Source organism: Vidua chalybeata, chromosome 20 (genome assembly GCF_026979565.1).
Source record: "Vidua chalybeata isolate OUT-0048 chromosome 20, bVidCha1 merged haplotype, whole genome shotgun sequence".
NCBI lineage: Eukaryota > Metazoa > Chordata > Aves > Passeriformes > Viduidae > Vidua > Vidua chalybeata.
In genome coordinates this window covers 6,304,991-6,330,337 of record NC_071549.1, presented here as the reverse complement: position 1 = coordinate 6,330,337, position 25,347 = coordinate 6,304,991, and the positions used below count along the sequence as shown (strand labels likewise).

At 43.1% G+C, this 25,347-nt stretch overlaps 1 protein-coding gene, 1 long non-coding RNA gene and 2 other non-coding genes across 4 annotated transcripts; all 4 read left to right on the top strand.

The window, feature by feature from the left end:
• Window positions 1-2,751: 2,751 nt before the first annotated feature.
• On the top strand, window positions 2,752-18,951 carry NCBP3 (nuclear cap binding subunit 3). Its single transcript, XM_053961496.1, has 13 exons — window positions 2,752-2,937; window positions 4,518-4,583; window positions 5,310-5,415; window positions 6,314-6,439; window positions 8,383-8,511; window positions 10,718-10,791; window positions 11,668-11,776; window positions 12,483-12,582; window positions 12,882-12,988; window positions 14,007-14,286; window positions 14,981-15,138; window positions 16,292-16,456; window positions 16,962-18,951. The coding sequence occupies exons 1-13, from the start codon at window positions 2,785-2,787 to the stop codon at window positions 17,195-17,197; spliced, it is 1,809 nt and encodes a 602-aa protein (XP_053817471.1). The 5' UTR covers window positions 2,752-2,784; the 3' UTR covers window positions 17,198-18,951.
• Window positions 18,952-20,406: 1,455 nt separating this feature from the next.
• Window positions 20,407-22,608, top strand: LOC128798309 (uncharacterized). Its single transcript, XR_008434375.1, has 5 exons — window positions 20,407-20,727; window positions 21,294-21,317; window positions 21,735-21,804; window positions 21,965-22,064; window positions 22,445-22,608. It is a non-coding gene; the product is annotated as an uncharacterized LOC128798309 (long non-coding RNA).
• On the top strand, window positions 21,566-21,639 carry LOC128798339 (small nucleolar RNA SNORD49). Its single transcript, XR_008434394.1, has one exon. It is a non-coding gene; the product is annotated as a small nucleolar RNA SNORD49 (small nucleolar RNA).
• On the top strand, window positions 22,300-22,373 carry LOC128798343 (small nucleolar RNA SNORD65). The gene has a single exon (XR_008434398.1). It is a non-coding gene; the product is annotated as a small nucleolar RNA SNORD65 (small nucleolar RNA).
• Window positions 22,609-25,347: the final 2,739 nt, after the last annotated feature.

Below are 25,347 nucleotides of genomic sequence, written 5' to 3'. Positions count from 1 at the left end.
CAGGAACAGGTGTCCTTTCTGTTCAGTGTTCACAGAGCTCAAACAAACAAATCAACCAATACTCTTTTAGGGCAAAATTCACAATTTTTCTGATTCCTGCCAGACCACTGCAAAAAAAAAAAAGTCTCATTTTTTAAGGACGCTCAGTGTGTTATTTTTTTTCCCTTCCTTCCCGGTCCCCATCTCCCGTTTTCAGCCGATCCCAAAACTGCAGGAATTGGTGTTTTCTATCAGATTTTAGTTTTGGATGTCGCTCACATTGGGAATCTTGTTGCACGAGCTCTCTCTGGTGGTCAAAGCCGAGAAACCAATAACGCTCCTGCCCTAAATCGCTCCCGTGGGTGTTTTAATGCTGGAATGATTTCAGAGGATCTTGGAATAGTTTGGATGGGAAGGGACCTCGCAGATCATCCAGGTCCGACCCCGAGCCGTGGACAGGGACACCTTCCACTAGGGCAGGTTGTTGAGAGCTCCATCCAACCTGGCCTCGATCACTTCCAGGTTATCCACAGCTTCTCTTCTACAGTCACCTTCTCACCTTCGTCATTTGTAAAAGCCTTTCCTTAGCATTTCTAATAATGACTGGTAGCCTTTCCCAAATTTCTTTTTCCTCCCCTGTTTAAACTCTGCATCCCTCAGTAGTTTATTACCCTCTCAGGGCCCTTCTGCCCAAACCTGCTCCCTACAAGTTTGAAACCAATTAACATTTTAAGAATTCAGGTAATTGTTCACAGGTGGAGGGATTGCAGAGAAGAATGTGAAAGAAAAACAAAGCTCTGGGACACTGCCTCAGAAGAATAAAACTAAATCAGCTTGAAATGCTGAAGAATTCACTGTTAATTACAAGATCCTGAAAGGAATTACAAAATACTATGAAAACATTTTATTCACTGACCTGGCAGTAAAAAGCCCCACTGGTACCCAGGTTTGGTTTCCCTCTCCTGACCAGTTGGCCAGAGATTGTTTTTTTCCTAAGAAGCTCTAAAATTTTGGCTACGTGTCTCAAGCCACAGTCAATCAGTAGAAAGTTTCTTGCTGAGTGCAATGAGTGAATCTTGAAAAGGTGCCAAGTATGGAGGGCTGTAGTACAGCAATGTTCTGCCTGAGGTGACATCCAAGGGATGTTAAAATCAGGAAACACCTGGGTCAGCCCAGGGTTCATCTGCACTCTGCTGACAGCAGTGCAAGGTGACCTGGTGTCACATAACCCTGTCCCAACTGCTCCTTGAAGGGTTTGGCTTTGTCAGGCTGGTCTAGATCACATGGCAATACTGTGTCCTACTTAGAAAACTAAAACTAAAGAAGTTCCATCTCTTGGTTTCTTTTCCCTGTGACCTGAAGAAACAGCATTTCTTCCACAGAAATGTTTCCTCTTGCAATTAGTTCAGGCTCAGCTGCTTGCAGGAGGTGCCTGTGTCCTGTTTATTCCTTTTCTTCACCTCATGTGGCCTGGAACCTGGCTTCACACCTGGCTTGGAAGTGTCACCTGTGCCAGAAGTTCCTGCCAGGTGCTGCTGTGGGATGGCAGTGCCAAATGTAGCACTTTTGGTGAACAATGACATGAGCCATTTTGCCACGACCTCTTTGTGAAGATTTGAGAATAAATAATCTTGGAGTGAGTGATGGGTAGAACGATCTCTTGATCCTGCTGGATTTAGTGTAAGGGAAGGAGCCTTTATGCTGCCAGCTGGGAAATGTCTTTGTGACAAAGTCTAAGTCTGAATTTTCCTGGGAAGTGCCATCAGTTCAGAGGGAAAGTTACGTGTCCCAGGGGATGGACTGGAGGGGGTTTATTTGTAACATGTGCAGAAATGAGGCATGGAGCGGCCTGAGCTGGAGGGAAGGGTCCTGCAGCTGGAGAGTAGGAATTCTTAGTGCTGTGATGATAACACACAATGACAGTGGGATGTGGCTGTGTAGCCTGGCAGCTGTGGTGTGAAATAATGATGCCAAGGCAGGAGCAACTCCTCAGCTAGAACAGGGCTCTGGTCTGCTGTGTGTGAGTGAACGGAGCTGATTAGTGTCATTAGGGGAATGAATGTCTCATGGGGACTGGTGGAAGCATGTGGCTTATTTAGGCCAAGAAGAGGCAAGGCTGCTCTCCTGGAACAACCTGAACATCTTGGGACAAGGGGACAAAGAGAATAACTGAGCCTCAGAACAATGGGATGCAACACTGTGGAGAACTGTGAGCTGAGAGTTAAGTTTGATTTTATCAGAGGTCTAACATTCCACTAATATGGACGGGAAAATTGAATATTAGAGTTCAGATAGCTTTTAAAAAAACATTTTTTTGGGAAGTATTTAAGTTCTCTGTTTGTCCACACTCCATGTGCCTTTCCCCCGGGGCCGGGGGTACGCGGGGACACGGCGGGGCCGCCCTCCGGCCGGTCTCTGTGGCCGTTCTCCACCTTCAGCCCCTGGGCCCTGAACCGGCTCCGTCCGGCCCGGGACGTGCCGGGCTTGGGGTGCGCTGGATTCGCGCTGTGCTTGGCTCCGGGGGAGCGCTGGGTCTCTGGGGTGCACTGGTTTCACGTTGGGTCTCGGGGGTGCGTTGGATTGGGGATGCACCGCGCTCAGGGGTTCCGCTGGCTCTCGGGGCTCGCTGGGTCTCGGGGGGAGCCCCGGGCCCGCCGGGCCGCGCCGTGCTGCGGGCGGCGCTCGGGGCCGCGGCGCTCCGCCCGCCCGGCGCTCCCGGCCGCTCTCCGCGCTCGGAGCCGCCCCGCCGCTCTGTGCCGCCCCGCGCTCGTCTCGCTGGCCGCGCTGGGCGGGCCTGGCGGAGCCATGGCGGCCGTGCGGGGCCTGCGGATCTCGGTGAAGGCGGAGGCGAGCGCGACCACGGCGGAGCCGCGCGGCCCCGAGCCCGAGCCCATGGAGGTGGAGGAGGGAGAGCTGGAGACCATCCCCGTGAGGCGCTCGCTGCGGGAGCTCATCCCGGTGAGGGCCGAGAGGTGTGGGCGAGGAGGGGCTGGCTCCGGCGGCTGGGGGTGTCTGAGCGCTCCGTGGGGGCTTTTGGGGGGGGGGATTCTTGGGAAAAGCAGGGATGTGGGAGCGGGGATATGAGGGGACTCGGGGGCGAGTCCTAAGGAAGCGGGCGGGATGTGCTTGGGAAGGAACGGAATAAAGGAAGCGGTGGAGAAGAGGCTTTGGGGTGCAGTGTTGGGGTGCGGAGGAGGCTGTGGGTGGGAGGGGGTACAGGGAATGTTTGATGCCGGGATCTCAGGGAATACCTGGAGCAGGGAACAGGGGCTGACCGCGGGATAGCAGGGCTGGGAGGGTGGGCTCTGATGAGCGGGCTCTGAGGGTTTCCTTCCCGATGTTTTTCTGCCCTTCTTTCACTCGCTGATTGTTTCTGTACAAGTTTTAGTAGGATTAGGTTTAACAACTAAAAATGGGTCAGAGTCCTAAAATCCTAAGTAATCTTTTGCTCTCAAAACTTGGGTGAAAATTGTTTTGGAAGCTAATTTTTAATTAGCTGGTCTACCAACGTGCTTGTGCCTTTACACAACATGTGGCCTGAGAGACAGCATCGTGCTGCACTTCCTTGTGCTCCGTGAGTCAACCTCAGACACTCCGGGGTTTCAGCTTTAAAAACCTTGTTTACTTTGCTTTTCCTTTTCTAGTAACTCTGGCCGTTTGGCAGCATCAGAGGGACTTTGGTGCTGTTACTAAGAAAAGCGATTGGATTGTGTGTGTTCTTCAGTCTTTCTAAACTGAGACCAACCTACTTCTAGAAATGGTCCTTTGGCCAAAGTAATTATTGCAGCACAAGTGTAAAGAACACGTTTACTCCTAAAGAAAGCAGGAGGTGTTCTTCCAGCTCTAAACTTCTGCCAGTTGAGGGTGTCAGAATGAAGAGATGCCATTTTACAGATGCAAACAACAGAGGGAACAGAATTGGGTCATTGGTCCAGGGGCTGTGGGGTTTAGTCCCTCTCTGACTTCAGCAGTCCTGACTGATAGAGAGGAAACTTGCAATTTTTTCCCTTCTCATTTTTCATTTTTACCCCCTCTCAGTATCAAAACGGAAGCGTTTCACCTTGGGATTTGGAATTTGGGGTTGAAATAATGACAGGAATAAAAAGTTACTTTTTTCATTGTGGATGTGGCTTGGTGTTCTCACTTTATGAGATTAAAAGCTGCAAAATGACATTTCAGTAGTCAGGTATCACTGTTAAATCTGCTCATGTTTTACAAGGAAATTATACCCAAATCCAAAATTGTGGAAGTCTTACTTGGGAAAGATGTTTGATGACTTTTCCTGTATTACTGAGAAAGTAAAAGCTTGGCAGCAGCTGACATAGAAACTAAATTCTGTCAAAGTGAGGGAAGTTTGGTTCAGTTCATGTGCTTTTACTTTCACTGACATGAGAGTGCCTCTCTGTCCAGGAATGTAGCTTGGATCAAGGAAAAGAGGATCTATTTCTTGTAGGAATGATCAGGTGGTTTTTTCAGCGTAACAAGTGTGTTGCTTTCAGTGCTCATTGAGATTTCATCACCATTTTGCTTTGTTTCAGGACACCAGTAGGAGATATGAAAACAAAGCTGGAAGTTTCATCACTGGCATAGATGTAACCTCCAAGGTAATTTTTGTGCTCTTCAACATTTTGTCATTTTTGCCACTGGAGAGGTGGAGCCATTTCATTCCTTTCTTTCCCAACATGGACAAAAGCTTAGCCTGGTGTTCAGGTGATTCAGCTGGCATGAATCACTGCATATTCCAAAGATCCAGAAACCTAGAGTGCTTCCTAATAAAATCTGGAGAACAAGGAGCTTCTCAGCCAGTTCCCAAAATTGCACAAGTTCCAGGCAGGCTGTTACTCATGATGTACATTAGAGGAGCCTGAGTTGCCAGTCTAAAAAGTTCTCTGGAGCCAGCTCTCCAGTGTTAAATTCATGCTCAGAGGAACAAATTCTCACTTTTGTATATATTAAAAACACAAGGGAAAAAATCCATATAATCTTCAAAGATGAATTTTGCCTGTGGTAGAAAGGCTTCTTTTAGAAGAGGGGGTTTATTTAATATTTGTTAGTAAGGACTAGATAATGTTCCTGTTCCATGATGGAGTCTGTGTTGTCCAAGCCACCTTGTTTCCCATACATCCTGATTCCCATTGCTGGACCTACACAAAAACTGTTCTGTGACACAGAAATATTTTTGTGAATTAATTCTACATTCTGAAACCCATCGGTCTCTCCAAATTATTAATATAAATTGTTGCTGTCTGGTAGATTCTTAGGTATCCTCAGTGCAGTTTGTTGAGCGTGCTCCTGACTCCTGTTTGAGTGCATTGTTTTGCATTTTGCAGGAAGCAATTGAGAAGAAGGAGCAAAGAGCCAAACGCTTCCATTTTCGGGCTGAGGTGAATCTGGCCCAGAGGAACGTGGCCCTGGACCGGGACATGATGAAGAAAGGTACAAGTTCATCCAGCAGTCAGGAGCAAAGATCCCTTTAGTTACTCCCTCACAGTGTCTTGACTTGATTTATCCTGCAGTATTTCCTACATTCCCAGAGGTTTTGCCAGATTACTGCTGAAAGGAATCACTTTGGGGTTTTTCCACTTTCTCGTTTGCACGCGGTTATTTTTTAAACTGTTTGACACTTGCCACTTCACTCCTTGTTTTACCAGCCCCAGTACAAATATAACATTTTTTGTGTGCCTTATTTACTACTGCTAAATTCCCAGGATTCACCTTCTGGATCAGTGCTGCTTTAAGCATCTTTAAATGCTTTGTAAAAACCCTGGAGCACTGTGTGGGTACACGTGGAGGACTCTGTGTCCTGTGCACAGGGAGATCAGACTCTGTGCTGTACACACAGTGAAGCTGCACTGATGGCAGGCTGGAACAGAAGCCAGGAGATGTGTGCACAACAGACTGGTGCTTTTGGCACCCAGTTAGTTCTCAAGGCTTTTTTTCCAGCTGGCAGCTTGGACCTGCTAAGCTGTGGCCTGGAACAGCTCCCCATCAGGTGATACAAGTGGAAGTGCTTTGTGCAGGGCCTTGTTTTGTTCTGGCTCTTTAGTACTTAATGATAGCACTTTGGCAGTGTTCAAAGAGGAAAAAAAAATGCTTTTCAAGCTGTTTGGTTGCTGTGCAATCTCTGTCTCTACCAGTGCTTGTAACCTCTTTTAATTCTTAATTTATTGGAAGTTTTGCGTTGTGGAAGAATAGACTAAGTTATGGTCTATGCCATGCTTCACTTCAATTAGTTCCTCTTTAGTTTATTTAAAGTATTTGCTTTATAAACTCATATGCTAGTAATCTGACACCTTAGAATAAGTACCAGTTTTGTGTCTTTTCCTCTTTATAGCAATTCCTAAAGTAAGACTGGACACCATTTACATTTGTGGAGTGGATGAGATGAGCACCCAGGACATCTTTGCCTATTTCAAAGAATATCCTCCTGCTCATATCGAGTGGCTGGATGACACCTCGTGTAAGTAAACAGAGTATTTTTAATTCTTATTCTTTTATTGAAACCTGGTCACAGCTGTATTTCTAAGGGGAAAAAGAAAAATGTCTAAAATTATGTGCTGCCTCCATCTTGACATGAATAATATATCTGAGAGAGGGTGATTGAACTGTGCAGTTGGGCAGGTTGGGATGGTTTTGGGTGGAGGAGGAGGAGATTTGTTGCCATATTTGTGTAGTGCATGCTCCAGGAGAAATGGGTGGGTGGAAGGAGGTGGCAGCTGGGTGTGATTTCCATAGATTGGAAAAGGAATGTGGGTACACATGGTGAGGGCTGTTTTGGGGAGTGAGATCAGCAAGATCAAAGGTGGTGGCGAGTTGAGCTTTCCTCACTGACACTGAAGCCTGTAGAAGAGATTTTTGCTACAGAAAATGGAACTGGAATACTCTGAGATTGTCATGTGGCTACAAACATTGTGCCTGAAATAATAGAAAAAGAAATAGGAGCCAGTGCAGGTTTTCCAAACAGCTGGAAACTCACTGACAAGCATGGCTAAAATCTGAGAATCAATACCTTCATTCTCTGGAGTGACCCTGAAGAAATTCTGCTCCAGTGCAAGACAAAATAGATGGTGACCTTGAAGTCGCTAGATATGACAGCTTGAAGTACTGGCACAAGCTGATAGAAAATGAGAAAGCCAATGAGCCCTGGGTGGATAATTACAGTACAGAGCTGCTGGATGGACCTGTGCTGATGCATGAGCTTGGAAATGCACAGCTTAACTCTTCATTTCTAAGATTGTCTGTTTTCTTAAATGCTACATGAGTAAATTCATGTGAAAATTAAGGCTTCAGGCTTGTAACAATACCCTTTCATGGTTATTACACATCTTCTTTAATGGTGAATTTTCATGCTGTGCCTGAGTTACTATGTCAGCTACACTTGATGAAAATAGCAAGAAAAAGCTTTTTCTTTTCAGCATAGATTTGCATTGTGGCAAAAACTTCAGTGTTCCCAACTGAATTACATCTTAAGGTGTGCAAAAGTGGATTTAGTGTTCTGTGTTTCAAATTGGTGAACATGAAATGATGAAGGTTTTGGAAATTTGGAGATGGGAAGATGAGGCAGACTGAAAAAAAAAAGTAGATTTATTAATCAATCGTTGAAGTTAATACCTGGGTGTTCTTCACCTTGTAATTCTTGTCTGTTTGAGTAATTTAAGAGAGATTCTCTTATTTTGGGTCTCTGTACAGTCTTCTTAATATCTGAACCCACTCTGCTTAACAGCAGAACAGAGACATTTGTTGCTGTATTTGTACCGAGTGCAGAAAGCTTTTGTTCAAATCCTGTTTCTAAGCAGTTTTAGCTCTTTCAATTTCAACATCTATGAAATGCTTTTAATTGGCCTAATAAGTTATATTTTAGTACCATCTGCTGATGCTTAAGGCACATCCTGAATGATATTGTGAACCTCTGTACTCTATAATCTGTGCAAAGTGCTGGAGCAGTCTCCTATTTGCCCCTATTTTCCTGCTTTTTGGAAAACATTAACAGAATTCTGCAGTAAAGTCCAAGGTTCTGTTAAGTTGCTAAAGGGGAAAAAGATCCAGGCTTCATCCCTGCCCCCTGCTGCTCCCTTAATCACATTTGTGTGGGAACACATGGATCCACTGACCCCAGTCCAGTGCCCTGATTTGCTGTTTTCAGGAAGCCTCTCAAATCTAAGATTGTGTATTTCAGTGATTTTGGGGGTTTGATCAGCTCTTGTGTTTTGTAATAAGCTGAAAATTGTGTGTCCTTCAGCTTATCAGGTGTGTTAAAGAATATGAGCTTCGCTGCAAGAGATCTGATGGCTTTTTCTGTCATTTCTGAATTTTTCTCATTGATTTCCTTCCAGCAAGGCAGGGGAGATGTGACTGCTTGATGACACCAACTGCATTTGAGTTTTGTGTTTCTGTTTGTCCCAGGTAATGTGGTCTGGCTTGATGAAGTGACAGCAACACGAGCTCTAATAAATATGAGTTCCCTGCCTGATCAGGAGAAAACAAAGAGCAGAGAAAACAATAAGGAGAAGACAGCTGAAAAAACCAAGAAAGGTAGATTGAGATATGCAAATACAGCCATCATCTCATTAAATCAATGAAACTTTAAACTTCTGCTGGGGTATTGCATAACCTAAATTACTGAAGGAGCTTCTATCGTGTAGTTGCAGGTAAATGTATTCTGCCACTTTAAAAAAGGCTTTCATCTTGGAAACCTTTTGAAGAAGCTGCTTCTTAAAAGGTGGGTTGGAGCCAGACCAAAAGCAGTAATTCAGTCGATACTAAACATGTTAGATGAGGCTGATACTGAGAGCTGGTATTTATAGTGGGCCATATGCACAGAAATAGCTCTGTGTGCTGTGCCTACAAAGGCAGGCAAAGTGGGCAAAAAGCAGGTGTGAGAAAATGGCCTGTTTTTGAAATGCCACCTCTAATTCCCTTTTTGATGCACCACCATCCTTCGAGTGTGTCCCTCACAGCAGCGTGACAGTGCATCACTTCACCAGGGTGTGTATCAGCTCTAAATTTGGCTGTTACCCTTTTAAGAAAGAAGCTATTAAAATGTTGGTTATAAAAGAGCAGAGCAGCAAAAGTACGTGTCAGTGTCGTGATCACTCTGGTACTTGACTGCCTTGGTTGTAAATTTATTTTCCTTTCATGTGGGGAAGTTTAAAATCAGAATTTTCCTGCCTGAGGACAGTTTTGCTCTTAGGCTGCTGTGAGTGCTGTGGTTGGAGGTGCTCTATCACATGATACAGAGCAAAAAAATGTCATATTTATTAACATTTCCATAGTTTTTGCTTAAAAATGCTGTAGCCAATCTCTCTGTTAGGTATCTGCAGTTCTTCCAGAAGCCTTTCTGGGAAATTTGGTGTTTAAGGCTTTGTTAAACTTAAGGATTCTTCTAATTCACCCCCTTTTCCTGCTCCTTTTGTCCCCAAAGCAGTGGCTCCTCAACCATCCACATGACTTTAATTTTGGCCTAATGTTGATAAAGCTTCAAGTAAGACTTGTTAGGAAATTTTTGGAGATTAGGGACATTGCTTAAATGGAGCATAAACATATCTATTTAATCCTGCTTGCTGTGAATTGCATATTATATTATCATTGCACCCCATCTGAAAATAAGAACTGTTATCTGAATTACTCCTGTTCCTCTGGAGTATTAAAGAAAATACAGACTGTTCAATTACATCTTAAGGTGTGAGATCCATACAGATACCCTGGAGTCATCTGGCTTGGTTACATTCCTTTTTTTAGGTAGGAATTTCAGGGCTGTTGTGACATTTAGGGAAGCAAAAGATTGGTCTGTGCTATGAGAAACTTCTAATTTGTGAGTCAGAAAAATGCCTGAGTACTCTCCCTGATGGAACTTAATTATTCTGGTTTGAATTTGGGTAACTTGTTTACTTAAATTCTCTCTTTGCTTTAAGTGTGGTTAATCGTGCTTTGTTTTCACTCAGGAGTATTTTCAGGATCTTTTGAACAGCTGCCACTCTCTATTTTAAGTTTTTAAGTCTATTGTTGGATGAGATTTAAGATAAGGGACTCTGAAATATAAAAGAGAGAATTTTTTATCTTAGGTCTGTGAAGTACTTTGAGATCTTTGCAGATGATATTGGCATATCACACTTCATAGCTGTCCATAGTCATTACTTTTTTACAGTATTTTATTTCTTGGGGGCTTTGGAAAAAAAACCAGCATGAATTGTCTTACACTGAGCTAAAAAGAACTGAAAAATCAAAGCAGCTCACAATTTTAGCAATTCTGGAAGCATGCATTTATTGTTTAGTTATTTCACAGCAAAATTAAGTCACTAAGGCTGTTTTTTTCCTTTTTACTACTCCCTCTAAGCTTTTGATTAATAACCTGGTTTACACTGTTAGTATTGGATATTTGCAGGCATTTGAAAAGGAGATGGAAGGAAAGGCTTTTATGTGCCTTTAGTGCCTTGGCCTTGCTGATCTCTGATTTTGAACACACTAAATCCTGACAGGCAGTGCAGTTTCATTTGCTTTCAAATAATTAAATTAATGATGGACATGTGCTGCTGCAGGCACAGAGCTCTGGATGTCACTGTGCTCCACTTTTCCATAGGCATTCACTGCTTTGATTATTCCCTAGGCTGCTCAGGAGGAAGGAAAACACCTTCAGGCTGATTTCAGACAATGTAGGTAATCATAAATCAAATGAAGCTCACACACTAAAATGGAGCTTGGTTTTGTTTGGTTTTTTTTTTTCCCCAATTATTTTCCTTAGAAAAACAGGAGGAAAGCTCCGATGACGAGACAGAAGAAGGAGAGGTTGAGGATGACAATCCCAGTGATGTGGAGGTCAGTACAGAGGGGAAGTGGAAACTCTGCTGTGGAAGTTCTGCTCTGGCTGGTGTGAAGTTTTCACAGCATTTTAGGTTTCTATTTGCAATTCACAATTCAATTATCAAAATAAATGAGGTGGGGAGTGAGAGGGAGTGCAGGTGGTGGTAATCCCAATGTAAAGTGCTTTGTGGAAATAGATTTTGGGGAGTTTAAGAGTGAGCCTGGCTTCTCTTTTCTGCTGAGAGGAGGCAATGAAAGAACAATCATGGAAGGCAACGACCTTTCAGCAGGGAAAGTGCTTAGAGCCCAGTGGGATTTAGGCTGCCCATGGATCTGTGGGAATCAGCATGCACAGTGATGTCCTGGCAGCAATTTAATCCTCACTGCCTGAGTGTATAATAGGTGTGATTAGGATTTCCTTTAGGAATGGCTCAGGGAACACTCCTACATCATGGAAGTCTGCATTGGAGTTTCTATAAAGCAGCTATAAATGAAAAAGAAAGGTTTTTAATCACTGTGTGAGGGCATGAGAACCTGTTAATAAAATAATGTAGATATGAAAGAGGAAGAAAAAAGAATTTTTTTTCAGTGCCCAGGTTTTGCTATTTATTTTCTGCATTTCGGTCAGTAATATAGAGTCACTTGACAATTACTGGATTTAATAACCTGAGTTAATGTTATGGAGCAAGACAAGTATATATTTAAAATTTTCAGGACAATTTACATTAAAAATTAATGTCAGCTTGTCAAGAAAATAAAGCAGAGTTCATTTGAACATCATTTGAAAAGTGACTTTCTTCATAATCACTTGACTGCTTCTCTGTAAGCAACCCATTTTTGTTCAACAGTCATTTGATTTTTGAGTCCAAAATACCTTTTTTGCCCCCAAAGTTGGATGCCCTCTCCCAAGTAGAAGAGGATTCTCTCCTGCGTAATGACCTTCGCCCTGCCAATAAACTGGCTAAAGGAAACAAGCTATTCATGAGATTTGCTACTAAAGGTAAATGACCACCTTAACAAGCACCCTCAATTCACTGCTTGTTGTAGTTTTATTTGTTGGCTAATTAATGACTCAAAGTGCCTACTTCTTATTTAAAAGTGTGATTTTTTTTTTCCTAATTGTTAGGTGTTAAGATTTTGCCATAAATCTACATTTCTTGTGTGAATTATATCCAGCTCAAGTTGTATGAAAATTATTGTCCCTCAGGGCATTCTTCCCAATTCCATGGAATAGGAATGATGCCTTTTTCCAGAAGTAAAATTCCACGTTTTATAAACATGGATACAACTTGAGATGGCAATGAGGGATTAGTAAAAATTTTTGCTAAATATTAATTTTATGTATGACTAAAATGAAAATCCGTGTAATTTCTGGACCATGCAGGAAGTGGCACATTCATTAAGGTGATGAGGAAGGTGAGTGGAAACTCCAGCAGTGACAGGGGGATGTAATGCCCTGTTAAACTGATCTGTAGAAACCCAGTCTCCCTGGAATTAAGTTTCTAGACACAAATAAAGCTGTGGTGGTAGGAGAAATTCCAGAGGTATAAGCAAAATTGAATCCCTCATGGAGGAGGGTGAAGTAATTCTGATTTTAAGGCACACTCAGTCTCACTTTCTGTCTTTGGATGGTTATTTATTTTTATGCTGTGCTGTAAGTTATATTCTAAGAGGGAAAAATTCCTATAATTTATGTTTTTTTGCAGATGACAAAAAGGAGCTGGGAGCTGCAAGGAGAAGCCAGTATTACATGAAATATGGCAATCCAAATTATGGAGGCATGAAAGGAATTCTTAGCAATTCTTGGTGAGTGTTGGATGGAGAAACTGGAACATGCAGGTAATTGGACAAGCTAAAACTGTTTTAATTTGTGGATTTTCTATTCAGTTTATGTAGATGCTTCAGTGTAAATAATGTTTTTGCAATGTGAGTGTGAATTATAAGGAGAGAATTTTCTCATGAATATAAAGTTTATGTTCAGACCAGCTCTGACATAAACACTGTTAAAGTAGGTGATAATTGCACATCCTTACATCCAGGATTTAGGGGTCATGAAGGAGCCATAATTCCTGTGACAGGAATGTCACCCTGTCTCTGGTTTTCAGGAAGAGGAGGTACCATTCCCGTCGGATCCACCGGGATGTGATCAAGAAGAGGACGCTGATTGGGGACGATGTGGGCTTGACTCCTCCCTATAAACATCGGCACTCGGGTACTGGTGGCACTGGGACAGCCCTGGGGGGACACTGGGACATGGAGGGCTGGGCAGGGTCTGGAGCAGTGCCTCACCAATCCCATGGGATGTGTGGAACTCTTCTTAAAAAAACAAACCTGAATCCCATTTTAAGAGTTTACAGGAAATTCCTGAGGCAGAAAACTCACTCTGCTCGTTGCTTCCCAAAGTAGCTGCTGCTTTTTATGTGACATTTTTCTTCCATAAAATTTAGGGCATGGGGACTGTGGCATCACAGGTCAAAAGAAGGGATAAATGACTTCTTCAGCCTTCTTGGCAATTTGTCATACTTGCTAAGTCAATTCTCCCAATCTCTAAATGTAGAACGGTAGAGATGAGAAAATTCTATTAATTAGGCTGGAATATCTTCATCTGCTGCCTAAGGTAGAAAAACAATGGGTATAAAAATCTGACATGAGACAAGTGCAGTGTGACTGGCCTGTTAAAAATACAGCCAAGAATGTGACAAATCTCATGGAAGATTTTCCATGTTGGTCGTGTAGTGCTGTCTGAAGAGATGTCTGAGTGCTGGTGATGACTAAATTGAAATTGTTTCTATTTAAATCAGCATCTGTGATGAATTCATAATAATGATACCTGTGTTCTTTTTGGCATTGCTGCTTGCAGGACTTGAAAGGATTTTTGCAGAGCCAGCAGCTGGCACATTAAGCCCTGTAAGATCCTGGGAATTGTGCTTAGCTCAGGAAGGAAGAACTGCACCTTCTACAAGAGGCAGTTGTACTTTAATTACTGTGTCCAGCTTTGTGCTTGGCCAGGCCTCTGAGGGAGTGAGCACCAGGGACACTCTGTCCTGTGGCAGTTTTATGCCATTTATTGATTCCAGTTAAAATATTCTGTAAAAAAAAAGAGAGAACTACAAGAACTTCAGACTCATCTGTAGGAGATCATTAATTACAGCGAGGTGATTTTCATTTAGGTTTGCCTTTCAAGTACTTTCTAAAATTCAGTTGATCAGAACGAGTTTGTTTTGCTGCAGGCTTGGTGAACGTTCCCGAAGAGCCCATCGAGGAGGAAGAGGAGGAGGAGGAGGATCAGGACATGGATGAAGATGACAGGGTGGTGGTGGAGTACCGGGATGAGCTGCAGGCTTTCCGGCAGTCGCGGGAGCGCAGCGCCGCCAGGAGATCCAGCGCCTCCGACTCGGATGAGATGGACTATGACCTGGAGCTGAAAATGATCTCCACCCCCTCGCCCAAAAAAAGCATGAAGATGACCATGTATGCAGATGAGGTGGAGTCACAGCTGAAAAATATTAGGTAAAAGTTTCTTAGTCCTTAAAAGTAGCGGTGAAGAGGTTTCCCAGTTTTAGTACCGAGCTGTCGAAGCTTGAAGACAAACTTGAAACTGTTTTTCAGTTCTTAATATAATTTTGTAGTCGATATCCTAACAAGAAATACAGAGACTAGGCTTTTAATAGAATTAACTTTTTTTTAATACAGCTTTTTCTGCAGATCTCTCATCCTTGCTTATTAATAATAATGAAACTTGAAGTAAAATCAAGAGAAATTTATGGAAACAACCATAATTAACAGGGAAAAATAACTCCTCTTTCTGTTTTCTCTTTGCCCCTTGCTCTTCATCTCAGAAAAAAAATAACCATCCATTGTTGATGACAAAAAGGAATTTATGTTCATTATGGGCTTACTAACCAAAGTTGTATATACTTTAGATGAATAAAATAAAATGTGTCCCTTCAGTAGGATGGTTATACTAATTATAATGTCAATTTTTAAATGCCTTGAAATGGATACTGAGGTATTCATGGAATTATTGTCATATTTAGGATTCTGGCTTGAACAGCTTCTAAGCATCGTTTTTACTTCTTTTTCTCAGCAGAGAAATCCTGATACTATTATTTTCTGTGATGTAATTTTCCATATAAGAAGACTTAAGAACTATACTAGATTAAATTTTATTTAGAGGACATCAAATCTATGGGTTTTTTTTTAGGAATTCCATGCGAGCAGATAGCATAGCCACCAGCAACATCAAAAACAGGATTGGCAGCAAAGGATCCTTGGAGAAAGTTGCAGATGTCAGGCTCCTGTTGGAAGAGAAACGTCAGAACAACTCTGGGCCACGGCAGCCAAACAGCACTGTCAAATCAGGTAATTCTATCACTCACTGCTGGGCAGAATTGTCACTAAAATATATTTATTTCACACCTGTGCTCCACTGCAGATAAACTCTGCATTCACAAAGTTTGTCCTCACTAAGAGACTGAGAATTGCTTTTGGGGAAAAAAAAAATCAAGTACACTTTAGTGAAAGGTTTTTTAGTGATGTTGATTTCCATCAATTTTCTTTACCTGTGCCAATTTCCTCCCATTTTGTCCTTTTTGATTTGTTCCCTCCTTGAGGCAGAGATTTTCTGCAGCTGAGAAACTGCAGCTCACACAGGGAAGGTCATGCACAAAGTCAAATGTGAAACACTGATTACACTTAAAAATACACATAAATACACATAAAAATATGTATTACATGAAGATGGGTGTTTTTGCATTTGGCAGGATTTATTTCTGAGCATAAATAACTTATTTATTTGACTTAAACGTGTATAATTTCAGCTACTTCTGACATATGTAATATTATCTGACTGATAAGTGAAAAATACCTTTTTGTATCAATGAAATGTCAAAATTATGTTTGTGTATTTTACTCCTCCTGTCCATTTTGGGCCTCTGACAAGTTGACACATGGTCCTAAAATTCCCTTTGCCTTCATATTTTTGTCTGGACCTCCTGTAAGATTGGGAACATCCACCTAAGCCAGGCAAACTTCAGATTACAAAATTCACTGCAAGGGTTAAGTATCAATATCTTTAGTATTCTTTTTATTTTATTCTGCCAAATACCAAGCAGTGGTAGAATTCTAAATCAAGGTATCTGTTACCTGAAAAGAATTGTTGAAGGCAGACCAATTTCATGGATTTTTACCTGCTGGATTTTTACAGACTCTGCTGCTACACCAGAAAAGCAGCAGGCCATGGGATAACTTAGGTTTTTATCTTTTGGACAGAGCACAGCTTGAAAACACGAAATGTCAAATTTATTGCCAAAACTGAAATGAAATCTGGCTAAATTGTACTGCAGAAATTTCCAGGAAATCTGAGTATGAAAGACTTAAATGAACAGGCTAAAGAAAAGATAAAAACAGAGAATCTGTCTCGTTTCAGTAGTGAATGAGCATAAACTGAGTTGGCAGAGTAAATGCCACAGGATTTTTTTTTTCTTGTCATTTTAATCACTGAAAATATCCCCAGATGTAAGGCAGAGACTGGGGAAAAGGCCACACTCTCCAGAAATCAAAGCTCCAAGCAGTACCTGTGCTCCTCGTCGAGAACCAATCTCAGATGTGCACAGCAGGCTGGGAATCCCCAAACAAGATGTGAAAGGCCTCTACTCTGACACCAGAGAGAAGAAATCAGGTTAGTTGTGTGCAGAAAATGTTCTGCTGCACTTCCTTTTGGTTTTGGAGTCCAAGAGAAATTCCAGCAGAAAGCCACAAAGGGGTGAAGTTGAAAGAAATTCAGGATAAATTAGCAAATGTTTGTTCAGAGCTTTGAAATCTAAATACATGTAGGGAGGAGCTGGGAGGTTTTGGGAGCAGTATTTTTATGGAGGTGAGCTGAAGATCAGGGACTGCTTTCAGACTGTGGGCACCAAAACAAATGTCAGGAATGCAGGGGCACTTCAGGTGTGAATTAAACATCCTCTACAAATGGGGAGCAATGAACAAGGCTGCCCTGAGCCTCCTGCAGCTTAATTTCAATTACTCTTCAAAGCATAATCAGTTCCATGCCAAATATTGAAGTGGGGGGAGTGGGAAGGGTTTGAAGAGTTGCAGTGAGTTTAAGAATTGGTTCCTTGACTTTTTCCTCTCAGTCTTGTCTGTTTTGGTTTTTTTAAAATGTTTGGTTTTTATCTGCTTAGGTAATTTATGGACCAGATTGGGATCTGCTCCGAAGACACAGGAAAAGACTCCAGAGAAAGCTGAAAACTCTGTGGCATCTCCAGAGGAAGATGACTCTGAGCTGCAGAGGGTTTGGGGTGCTCTCATTAAGGAAAAAGAACAGTCCAGGCAAAAAAAGAGTCGCTTGGATCATTTACCCTCCCTACAAATCGAGATCAGCCGGGAAAGCAGCTCTGGCTCAGACTCTGAATCATGACTGGGTTCACAGCCTGACCCTCCAGGTGCTGACTGCAGCCTGGCAGGATCCCCTTTGCCCAAAAGCTGGACACTGGCAAAGACTCTGCAGTGAAGGTTCCAGAAGTGTCTCTGTTCCTTTTCTACAACAAGAGAGGCATAAACCACTTGAAACTTAAAGCAAAGACAATTGTCTGGAGTCTGTGGCTGGCCCTGTGCTCTGTAGGGCATTGTCATCTCTGTTTATGACAGCAAACCTGTAGTGAATTGTAGCAAAACATTTTCTCCCCTGAGCTTTGAACTTAAAAGATGAGGCAGAAATGCTCTGTGTTTTTAAGGAGACCTTTTCTGTTCTTGATGTTTTCATCATGGAGGCTTTTAACAAAATGTTTTACACACTTCATCCAAAGAACAGGGCATTTATTTCATGATCCAGATCACTGCCTTGCCCTTCTGGCTCTTACCAGCACCTTTCCTTTCCTCTTGAAGTAATAACAATAAAGCTTCCTTGGTGAGCAGCCAGCAAGGATAAAGCATGAAGGGATTGGTTTTCACATTCCCTTCTTCCAACACACTGAATGTAAATCCAAGTTACACATGTTATTACAGTTAAATTCCATGTAGGTATCCCAGTGGCACCACCAGAATCCAAGGAATCCTGTTCATTTATGTTGGTGATGCCACGTTCTGCTGTAGCAGGGATTAAGATGTTCAGGACTGCAAGGTTGGATGTTTGACAATTGTGTGAACCCCCTGAGGGTTTGGGGGTTGTTTTTTTTGCTGTTGTTCCACGAGGAGAGATTATATTCCTGTTATTCCACCTGGATTATGTCCTGAAGCAATCCAACAGCTGGAAAGCATTTTTATATTTGTGAGAATCTTCCCATTGGCCACGGTGAAAGCTGTAGTGGTGTTCTCCTCTGTGCTGTTCTATCCATGTAGAAGTGAAAGAGAAAAGGAAAACTTTAGGATCACTGTCTCCTGTCAATATTTTGGATGTTCTTCCTGTATAGTACACGTGGATGTGGGCATGGGTGACTTCTTCCATTCAGGTTTTTTACCTGCACATTTTCATCCCTCGCTGGGTAGGACAAGGGTTTGATCAGTGTGCAGCTGCTATTTTTTTTTTTTCATGTTGCCAGTAATTCTGAGTGAGGAATAATGCAGCACATCACATTCAGGTAAACAACAGGTAGCAAAACCATTGTAATAATCTGAAATCTGTTTGCATTGTCCCTGTTTCTTGGTTCTGTCAGTCCAAAATATCTGTGAACTCCTCTTCCCATTTCTGCTTTTTAACAAGCAAATTTTTCCTTTTTTAAATTTTTTTTGCTCCCCCCCCCCCCCCCGTTTTTGTACTAAGTTGAAGTAGGTTTGAGATTTCAGCAAGGAATCTGCAAAATTAACTTTTCTTATGCTTTATGATGTGTGAGGATAGCAGCATGTCAAATGAAAGGTCAAATGACAGGCACAGTGACTGAAGGGGCAGTCTGGGGGCTGACCAGGCTTCAAGCCTTACTCTTTCCTTGTTTTGTGACACTCATCCTTGATTTTATATTTAATTATTGAATATATAAATGTCTCATAAAAGTACTGTTGAGAGAAACGCCTGCAATGTCTGATCACTGTAATAACTCATTTTAAACGTGTGCTTTCACTGATATCCTCTCCCCAAGCTTTCCCAGGGAATCACTCCCATCTCTCCAGATCCTGATAAAATTCATTTCTCTGGTGTCTTTCTGCCAGTAAACCTTTGTGTTGTGTCACTGCTTTGAATCCACTGGGACCTTTTTTATTTCCTGAAAGGAATCAAGCACCTCATTCACCAAAGCTGGATTATTGGGAACCCTTGCGTGATGTTTCCATGTCAATATTCCTAATTTAAACCTGGCAAAGGATAAACTGATGGGAATAGGGGATCTCTAGCTGATCTAAAAGATGTGTGAAATCAAGCACAGGCCTGTGACCCTTAACTCTGCTTCTGCCTTCCAGGTTGTCAGAAATTTGCCTTAAAAATTCCCCCACGCTGGTCAGGACTGTGGTTTTATGGTTTTGGGGGGTTTTTGTGTGATACTGAGCCCACAGGAGCTTAGCTGCAACAAGAATCGAGGTTTATTGTTTAAGGGACTTGTAGAGAGGGTTTTGTAACTGAGTGTTCCTTGGTTTTGCTTTTTTACAATGTACAGAGAAGCCTTGGAGAGTGCTGGTATCAGGAATTCTTTCCAGTTTTGCACTTCCTTAGTTACCTGAGCCAGAAGTGCTGGGATTTGGTAATTAAAAATGAACTCAAAATTTTAAGTCAATGCTTTTCCCTCAACGTTTTAACTTCCATCTATTTGATTGAGAGATTGCAAAGAGAATTTTGTTCCAAGTTCCCTTCTCTTTGTTTTCAGCTGTTCAATCCTTAGCTAATGTGATTTTTCTCTCACTTTCCCAGCTATCATCACCTACAAGAATTTGATGCAGAAATTGATGTTTGATAGGGAGACGGGACCTGTGTATTTCACTAAAATGTGTTTATGTTGAAAATTGCAAAAAAAGGAGAATTGTTGGCTTTGGCTCTTGCTGGAGGATCTGGATTTTAGGTGATTTGTTACAGCACCACACTAATCCTTCTTGTAGGAAGTTTTTGCTGTTTGGAAACTGTGGATTTTTGATAAATAGTTCTTCAGGCTGACTGAACACGGTGATGTTGAGGGTGAAATTTGAAAGCAAAGGTGGCTTTGTGTTTCTTTTTAAAACGATAGCTGATGCATTTAACAGAGGGAAGAGGAAACCAAAACACCCCTATTTTCAGCTCAAGATGACACAATGTGAAAAGAACGGAACTTTTATTTCAAAACAGCTGTTCTGTTCTAAATAAAACTGGCCTGAAATCGCTCCGACCTCTCCAGTGTTCCTGGAAAAGGCGGAACCCGGGGCAGGGCCGGTGCTCCCTGGGGTTGTGCCCGGCCGGGGCCGACACGAGGGTCCCTGCCCGAGGCTGTCACCTGTCCCTGCCCTGAGGTGCTGCCTAAACCTGGGGTTTTTTTGGGGTTTTGGGGCCGGGGTTTGAGCGATGCCCGCGGCTCCGCCCGCCCCGTTCCCTCACGGCCCCACGGGCGGAAATGGGAGCCTCGGCGCACCCCCGCCTGTGGAGCAGTGGCACAGCCCGCCCCCGCCGCGGGGTGGTACGGCCCAAGGCTTTATAAGCGGCCGCCGAAAAGAAGCGCGCCCTTTCGCGCCGTGCCCTTGGAGCTGGCGCTGGGAGAGCCGGCGGGGCTGGGCTCAGGGCCGGGCTCGGGGCCTGCAGGGCGGGCAGCGGGACGGCGCAGGCCCGGCTTGCCGAGCAAAGCGCCCGTACCGCTGAGCGAGCTGAAGCGCTCGCTCCCCCAGCTCGCCAGTGGTAGCGGCCGCCGGGCCTGCCTGGGCCGCACCATTGGAGGGGCGGGGGGGGCGCGGCGCGTGGCGCCTCACGGCCCTTGTCCCTCAGGCCATCATGGAGGCGGCACCGGCACCGCGACCCCGCCGGCAGCGCCGGGACCCCGCCGGGGCCGCGGAAAACCCTCCCCGGTAAGTCGGGAGTTGCTCGCGGCTCGGCCGGGGCGGTGCGTGTGGGGCATTGCTGCAGAGGGTGGCGGTCACACGCTGCTGGCCCGGCCCTGCCCGCCGCTCCGGGAGGGCCGTGCAGGCAATGCTGCTCTGCGGAGTGCTCGGCATCCAGCGCCTCCATCGATTTTTGTGGCGCTGCAGCCATAAAAATCAGCGATTAGGTGCATTTTTTAAATTTTTTGATGTGCTAGACCCTTTTTGTGTAATTAAACATTACACCCGCAGCACTGGAGTGTTTGCGATTTCAGTTTGAAAATTGCTCTGTTGGTAAATGCAATCTTGCGACCTCCATTTAAGTTTACATAGTTCTAAATCTCCTCATTAAGAATTGTTTAGAGAGGCTTGCTGACTACTAATAGCTGTTTGATATAAATATTTCAGTGATTCACATCAGCTTAAACACGGGTGGAAGCACAAGAAGAGTTGATCATGAGGGTCTGGTTTTGTTCTTGTTTTTCCCTGCATAAACCTACTTTATACTGGTAAAAAGTATTCTAGTAACACTTCTCTTGCTTTTACTCCCACAGCAGAAAGGTGTCTTGAAGTAAAGAGTAAGTTACCTTTTTTTTTTTTTTTAACATTAATGTGTGCAAAGTTGTTAAAAGGGGGTCCAGGCCTTTACAAGTCAAAAATAATCTGTAAAAATTACATCTTAAGTTTAAATAAAAACTCAATAAAAGTGAGTTTGTGTACATACAAGTTAAAAGTTAATGCTTCGTACACGGGGGGGAGATTGTACAACTGTTTGAGATGGAAGCTGGTGTTTTGAGTGATAAATTAGAGGAGTTAATTAGCAGCTGTTGATGATGATAACCCTGAATAGGAAGTGCCGTCAGATGCGAGAACTGACGATACCCTGGTTCTGGTCTGAAATGCAGCTACACACAGGAGCCTAAACCTCCACATCCATCCTCTAGGAGCCAGCAGGAAAACATCTCACCTTGTCCCTCTGTCCCACTTCTCTGCAGGGCTGGGCTTCCCACGTGGATGTGACACAGCAGGACTGGGAACAGCTGGGGAGGTGGCCCTGATGTGAAGGTGAGTGATGGCTTTCAGTGCACTACACAGAACTCTGTACCAGGTGAAATGCAGATTTAGAATGAGGTTTATAGGGTGTAAGGAGCTTGAGATGTGGATTTTTACTTGGTCTGTGTTCCTTAGAATTTTAAGGCTGATCTGTATTTTCTGATGCATTTAGGTAGAGCCTGCAGGCCTGTGCTGCCACGTGCTGGTGGCTGATGTCCACCCACTGATGGGACAGCTCTTCCCAGAGACAGCAGAGCAGGAGAATCTGCTGGGTGAGTTTAAGTTTTTATTGTGCTCTTAGCTGGATGTGGGGGCTTTTGGCTGCAGTCCCCAAAAAGAGACTTAATTACACATTTGGAGCAGAATTTCTGCTCTAAATGTATAATGAATGAAGTGCTAGGCAAAAAAAATACTGGCAGTAAATGTGAGGGCAGCTGTTTCTGCACTGTAGACAGAGAGATAAAGGTTTTCTTCCTACCACAAATGTGTCAATTTCCCTGTGATATCACGTGATGAAACTAACCCAAACTTGCTGGAATTACCGGCAGATTGACTGGTGGTGAGCAAAAGGTTTTCTGATGATATCTGACTCATTAACAAGTCCATTAATGATGATTAAGGCTGGTTACCTGACCCTGCTCCTATGTTCCAGGTGATGCTGCTGGAAACATCTCTGAGGCAGAAGGACTCCAACAAAGCACCTGGGCGTGAGGATTTTGTGTAGATACATTTTCTGCCTGTTACAGAGTGGTAACAGTGTTAACACACAGTTAAAGTGTTCATTACATGTACATTAAAACCATTTGTAAAAACCCACTGTGTTTTGTCACTTCACTGCATTAATTTGCTGTAAGATGAAGGTGTACCCAGATTGCAGAGTGCTCACTGCAGATAATGCCAGTGTGGGTTTAGTGTGGTAATTAGAGGTCAAACAAGACACCAAGAGTGTAATTACTGCAGAGACCAGCCCTCCAGCCAGAGCAGCAAATGCAGCTTGCATGCAGGCTTGCTGTTTCTCATTTTGACCTCAAACTTGAATTTAAAGTCTGCTGCAGAGGCAAAGTTCAAGGGTTAGGGGGGCTCTTGGGAACTTGGAGATGCTTGAAAGAGTTGAAACCCAGCATTTGAGGCCAAAACTCCCAATTAGTTTAATTATGTCAGTAGAACTGGCGGGATATATAACACTAAAGTGCTCCAAACATCCAAACTGATGGTGCTGAGCCTTCTGCCCACCTGGTGTCAGCAGTGGAAGATTTTAGGGTGTGCTTTTTGCAAAATTTAATTCATAACTAAACTAATTCCTCAAGAGCCTGTGTTCACTGCACAGCTCCAAGTGGGAGAGCTTGGGATTGGTTTTGCCTTCCCTGTGGAGTTCAGGTGAAGATTGAATTGCTTTTTAATGTTGATTTTCTGACTGAAAGGTGCTGTGAGTTGGTGCTGCTCCTGTGGCATCACAGGGCTGTGTCCCTGTCCCTGCAAAAGCACAGGTGGCTGTGCTACCTGAGGTATAAGATGCATGAAGTGGAGAATATCAAGAATTTCTCTTAAAGTTAGTGTGCAGAAAAACAGGCTCAGTGTTTTTCAGAGAGCTCCTGGTTCTACAACATGCAGGTAAATTAATTGGGAATTTTTTTTTCCTAGACTTGTTATTATAGGACATCCAGGGCTCAATAAAAACATTCAGCCTGGGCAATGGAGTAGGTAAAACATGTTTGGAATTAATTAGTTGCTGTTTATCTGAAAGGATTTGAGCAGCATGAAGAACAGGTTACTCCACTGCTTAATTAAAAGTTGCATTCTGTTCCCAGTGTTTAAAGAAACAAAACTTATTTTTGCTTGATTTTAAGAGCTTGTGTATTAGAACATGTTGACATTTCTTATAATATGCACTGGGAATAAAAACAGGTTTAAAACTCAAAAAGCACAAGGATCCACCTTTTTTTTAAATGTGAATCTGCAGACCATGGAGGTAAAAGCAGCCACATACCCTCAGCAAACAGAAATAATCAGCAAATTGTTTAATGAGCTGTTTAATTTGCTCAAGGAAGGTTTGCTGCAACTTGCTTTATAATTCTTGCTTTCTAGTGTTAGAATTCTCTCATCAAAACTGAGCAAAGTTGATCTGGGAAAACTTAAATACTGAATTTACCTGGGTTTACTGAGGGTGCCGTTGGTGGTATCTGTTGGAGATAAATATTCACGAGTTTCATTTTAGCATCACTTGTTTATTGTTCTGATCAAAACCAAAGTTCCTCGGCAGGGATCCTCTAGCAGGCTGGGCTTTTGCTGAGATTAATGATTGGAAAAGTGTTATTTCTGTTAGAAAATGGTGCCTTTCAAACATAACAAATGTCTTCAACATTTTACTGTGGTCTTCCAGGGGAGCGCAGATAATTTCATGGTGCCTGAGGGGAAGGGAAATAAAACCATTCTGTTTTGATTACATTTGGAGCACTTAAAACTTAGTGTTGGGGAATAAACAGCAGACAAAAATCTGGTTTTAAAACACAATTATTTTGGATTTTCTAAAGGTTTAAAAAGAACAGTTGGCAGGAATCCCTTTGGCACTCAACAGCAGCCAACAACCCTGGATAAATCTAAAATAGATGAAAAGATTAAAGCAGAAAAAAAGAAAATATGCAACAGAGCAAAGAATGGCTGAGTGCCAGCTCTTAGCAATAAGAGAGATGGCAATGCCATGTCTCAAATCACAGTTTGAGAGAAAACACGGAGATTATCCCCAAAATCTGTGCTGTGGCTGTGGAGCTGATGGAGAGGGATCCACAGGGGCAGGGTTGCCTTGCTGTAAATCACAAGCTTCACATTTCACATAAATGCTGGTTATCATGCTTCGTTCTTGATTAGAATTGTAAAGCAATCATATCTACATCAGCATGAGAATAATCACTCGTGCAAAGCCATAAATTACTGTAATTAATACATGCCAGCCATTAATGGCAATGTAAAGAGGAGCTCTCTTGGCTTGGCTGCTCTTTCAGCTGAGGCACTTTGAGCTGTAGCTACTTGATCAGAAGGGAGGAAGGGATATCCTGTGTATCTGAGCTTTTCAGAGTGCAAGAAATCCCAAATATTGACACCTCACTCCTTTTCCCCTCAGAGCAGGAGGAAGAGCTGTTAATTTTCCAACTCTCCATCATTTCAGAGAAGTGAGGCACAAAGGAGCTGCTGTTTTCCAGCAAGGAATAGCATCGGTGTCATGCAAGAAAAGTGTCACAGGTTTGTTTTCTCCCAGCTAAACGACGGCAAATGCTGTGTTACAATTTCTGAGATACCACAGGCAGCAGCTCTTGAGCTGCTCAGAGCAAAAACTCAAAATAACCAGGGGGTCTTTGGCCTTTCTCAGGCTCAGGGTGTTCCTGGCACCCCACTGACCTTGTGCTGCCAGAGCTTGAGCACATTGCATGTGTTCCTGTAAAGAAGGACAAGGTTAATGCATCATTTAATGCTCTGCTAAGACAAACATTCCCCTTCTTTGTCACTTCATGTCGTTTAGTGCCTTAATTTTACGCTTGAAATCAGTTTCAGCCCAGCTGT

Excerpts from the sequence above, each read along its gene's own strand:
- NCBP3 (XM_053961496.1), top strand. The coding sequence starts at position 2,785 with ATGGCGGCCGTGCGGGGCCTGCGGATCTCGGTGAAGGCGGAGGCGAGC. Across the intron at positions 4,584-5,309 it reads GCATAGATGTAACCTCCAAG|GAAGCAATTGAGAAGAAGGA; the intron begins GTAATTTTTGTG and ends TGCATTTTGCAG. Across the intron at positions 10,792-11,667 it reads ACAATCCCAGTGATGTGGAG|TTGGATGCCCTCTCCCAAGT; the intron begins GTCAGTACAGAG and ends TTGCCCCCAAAG.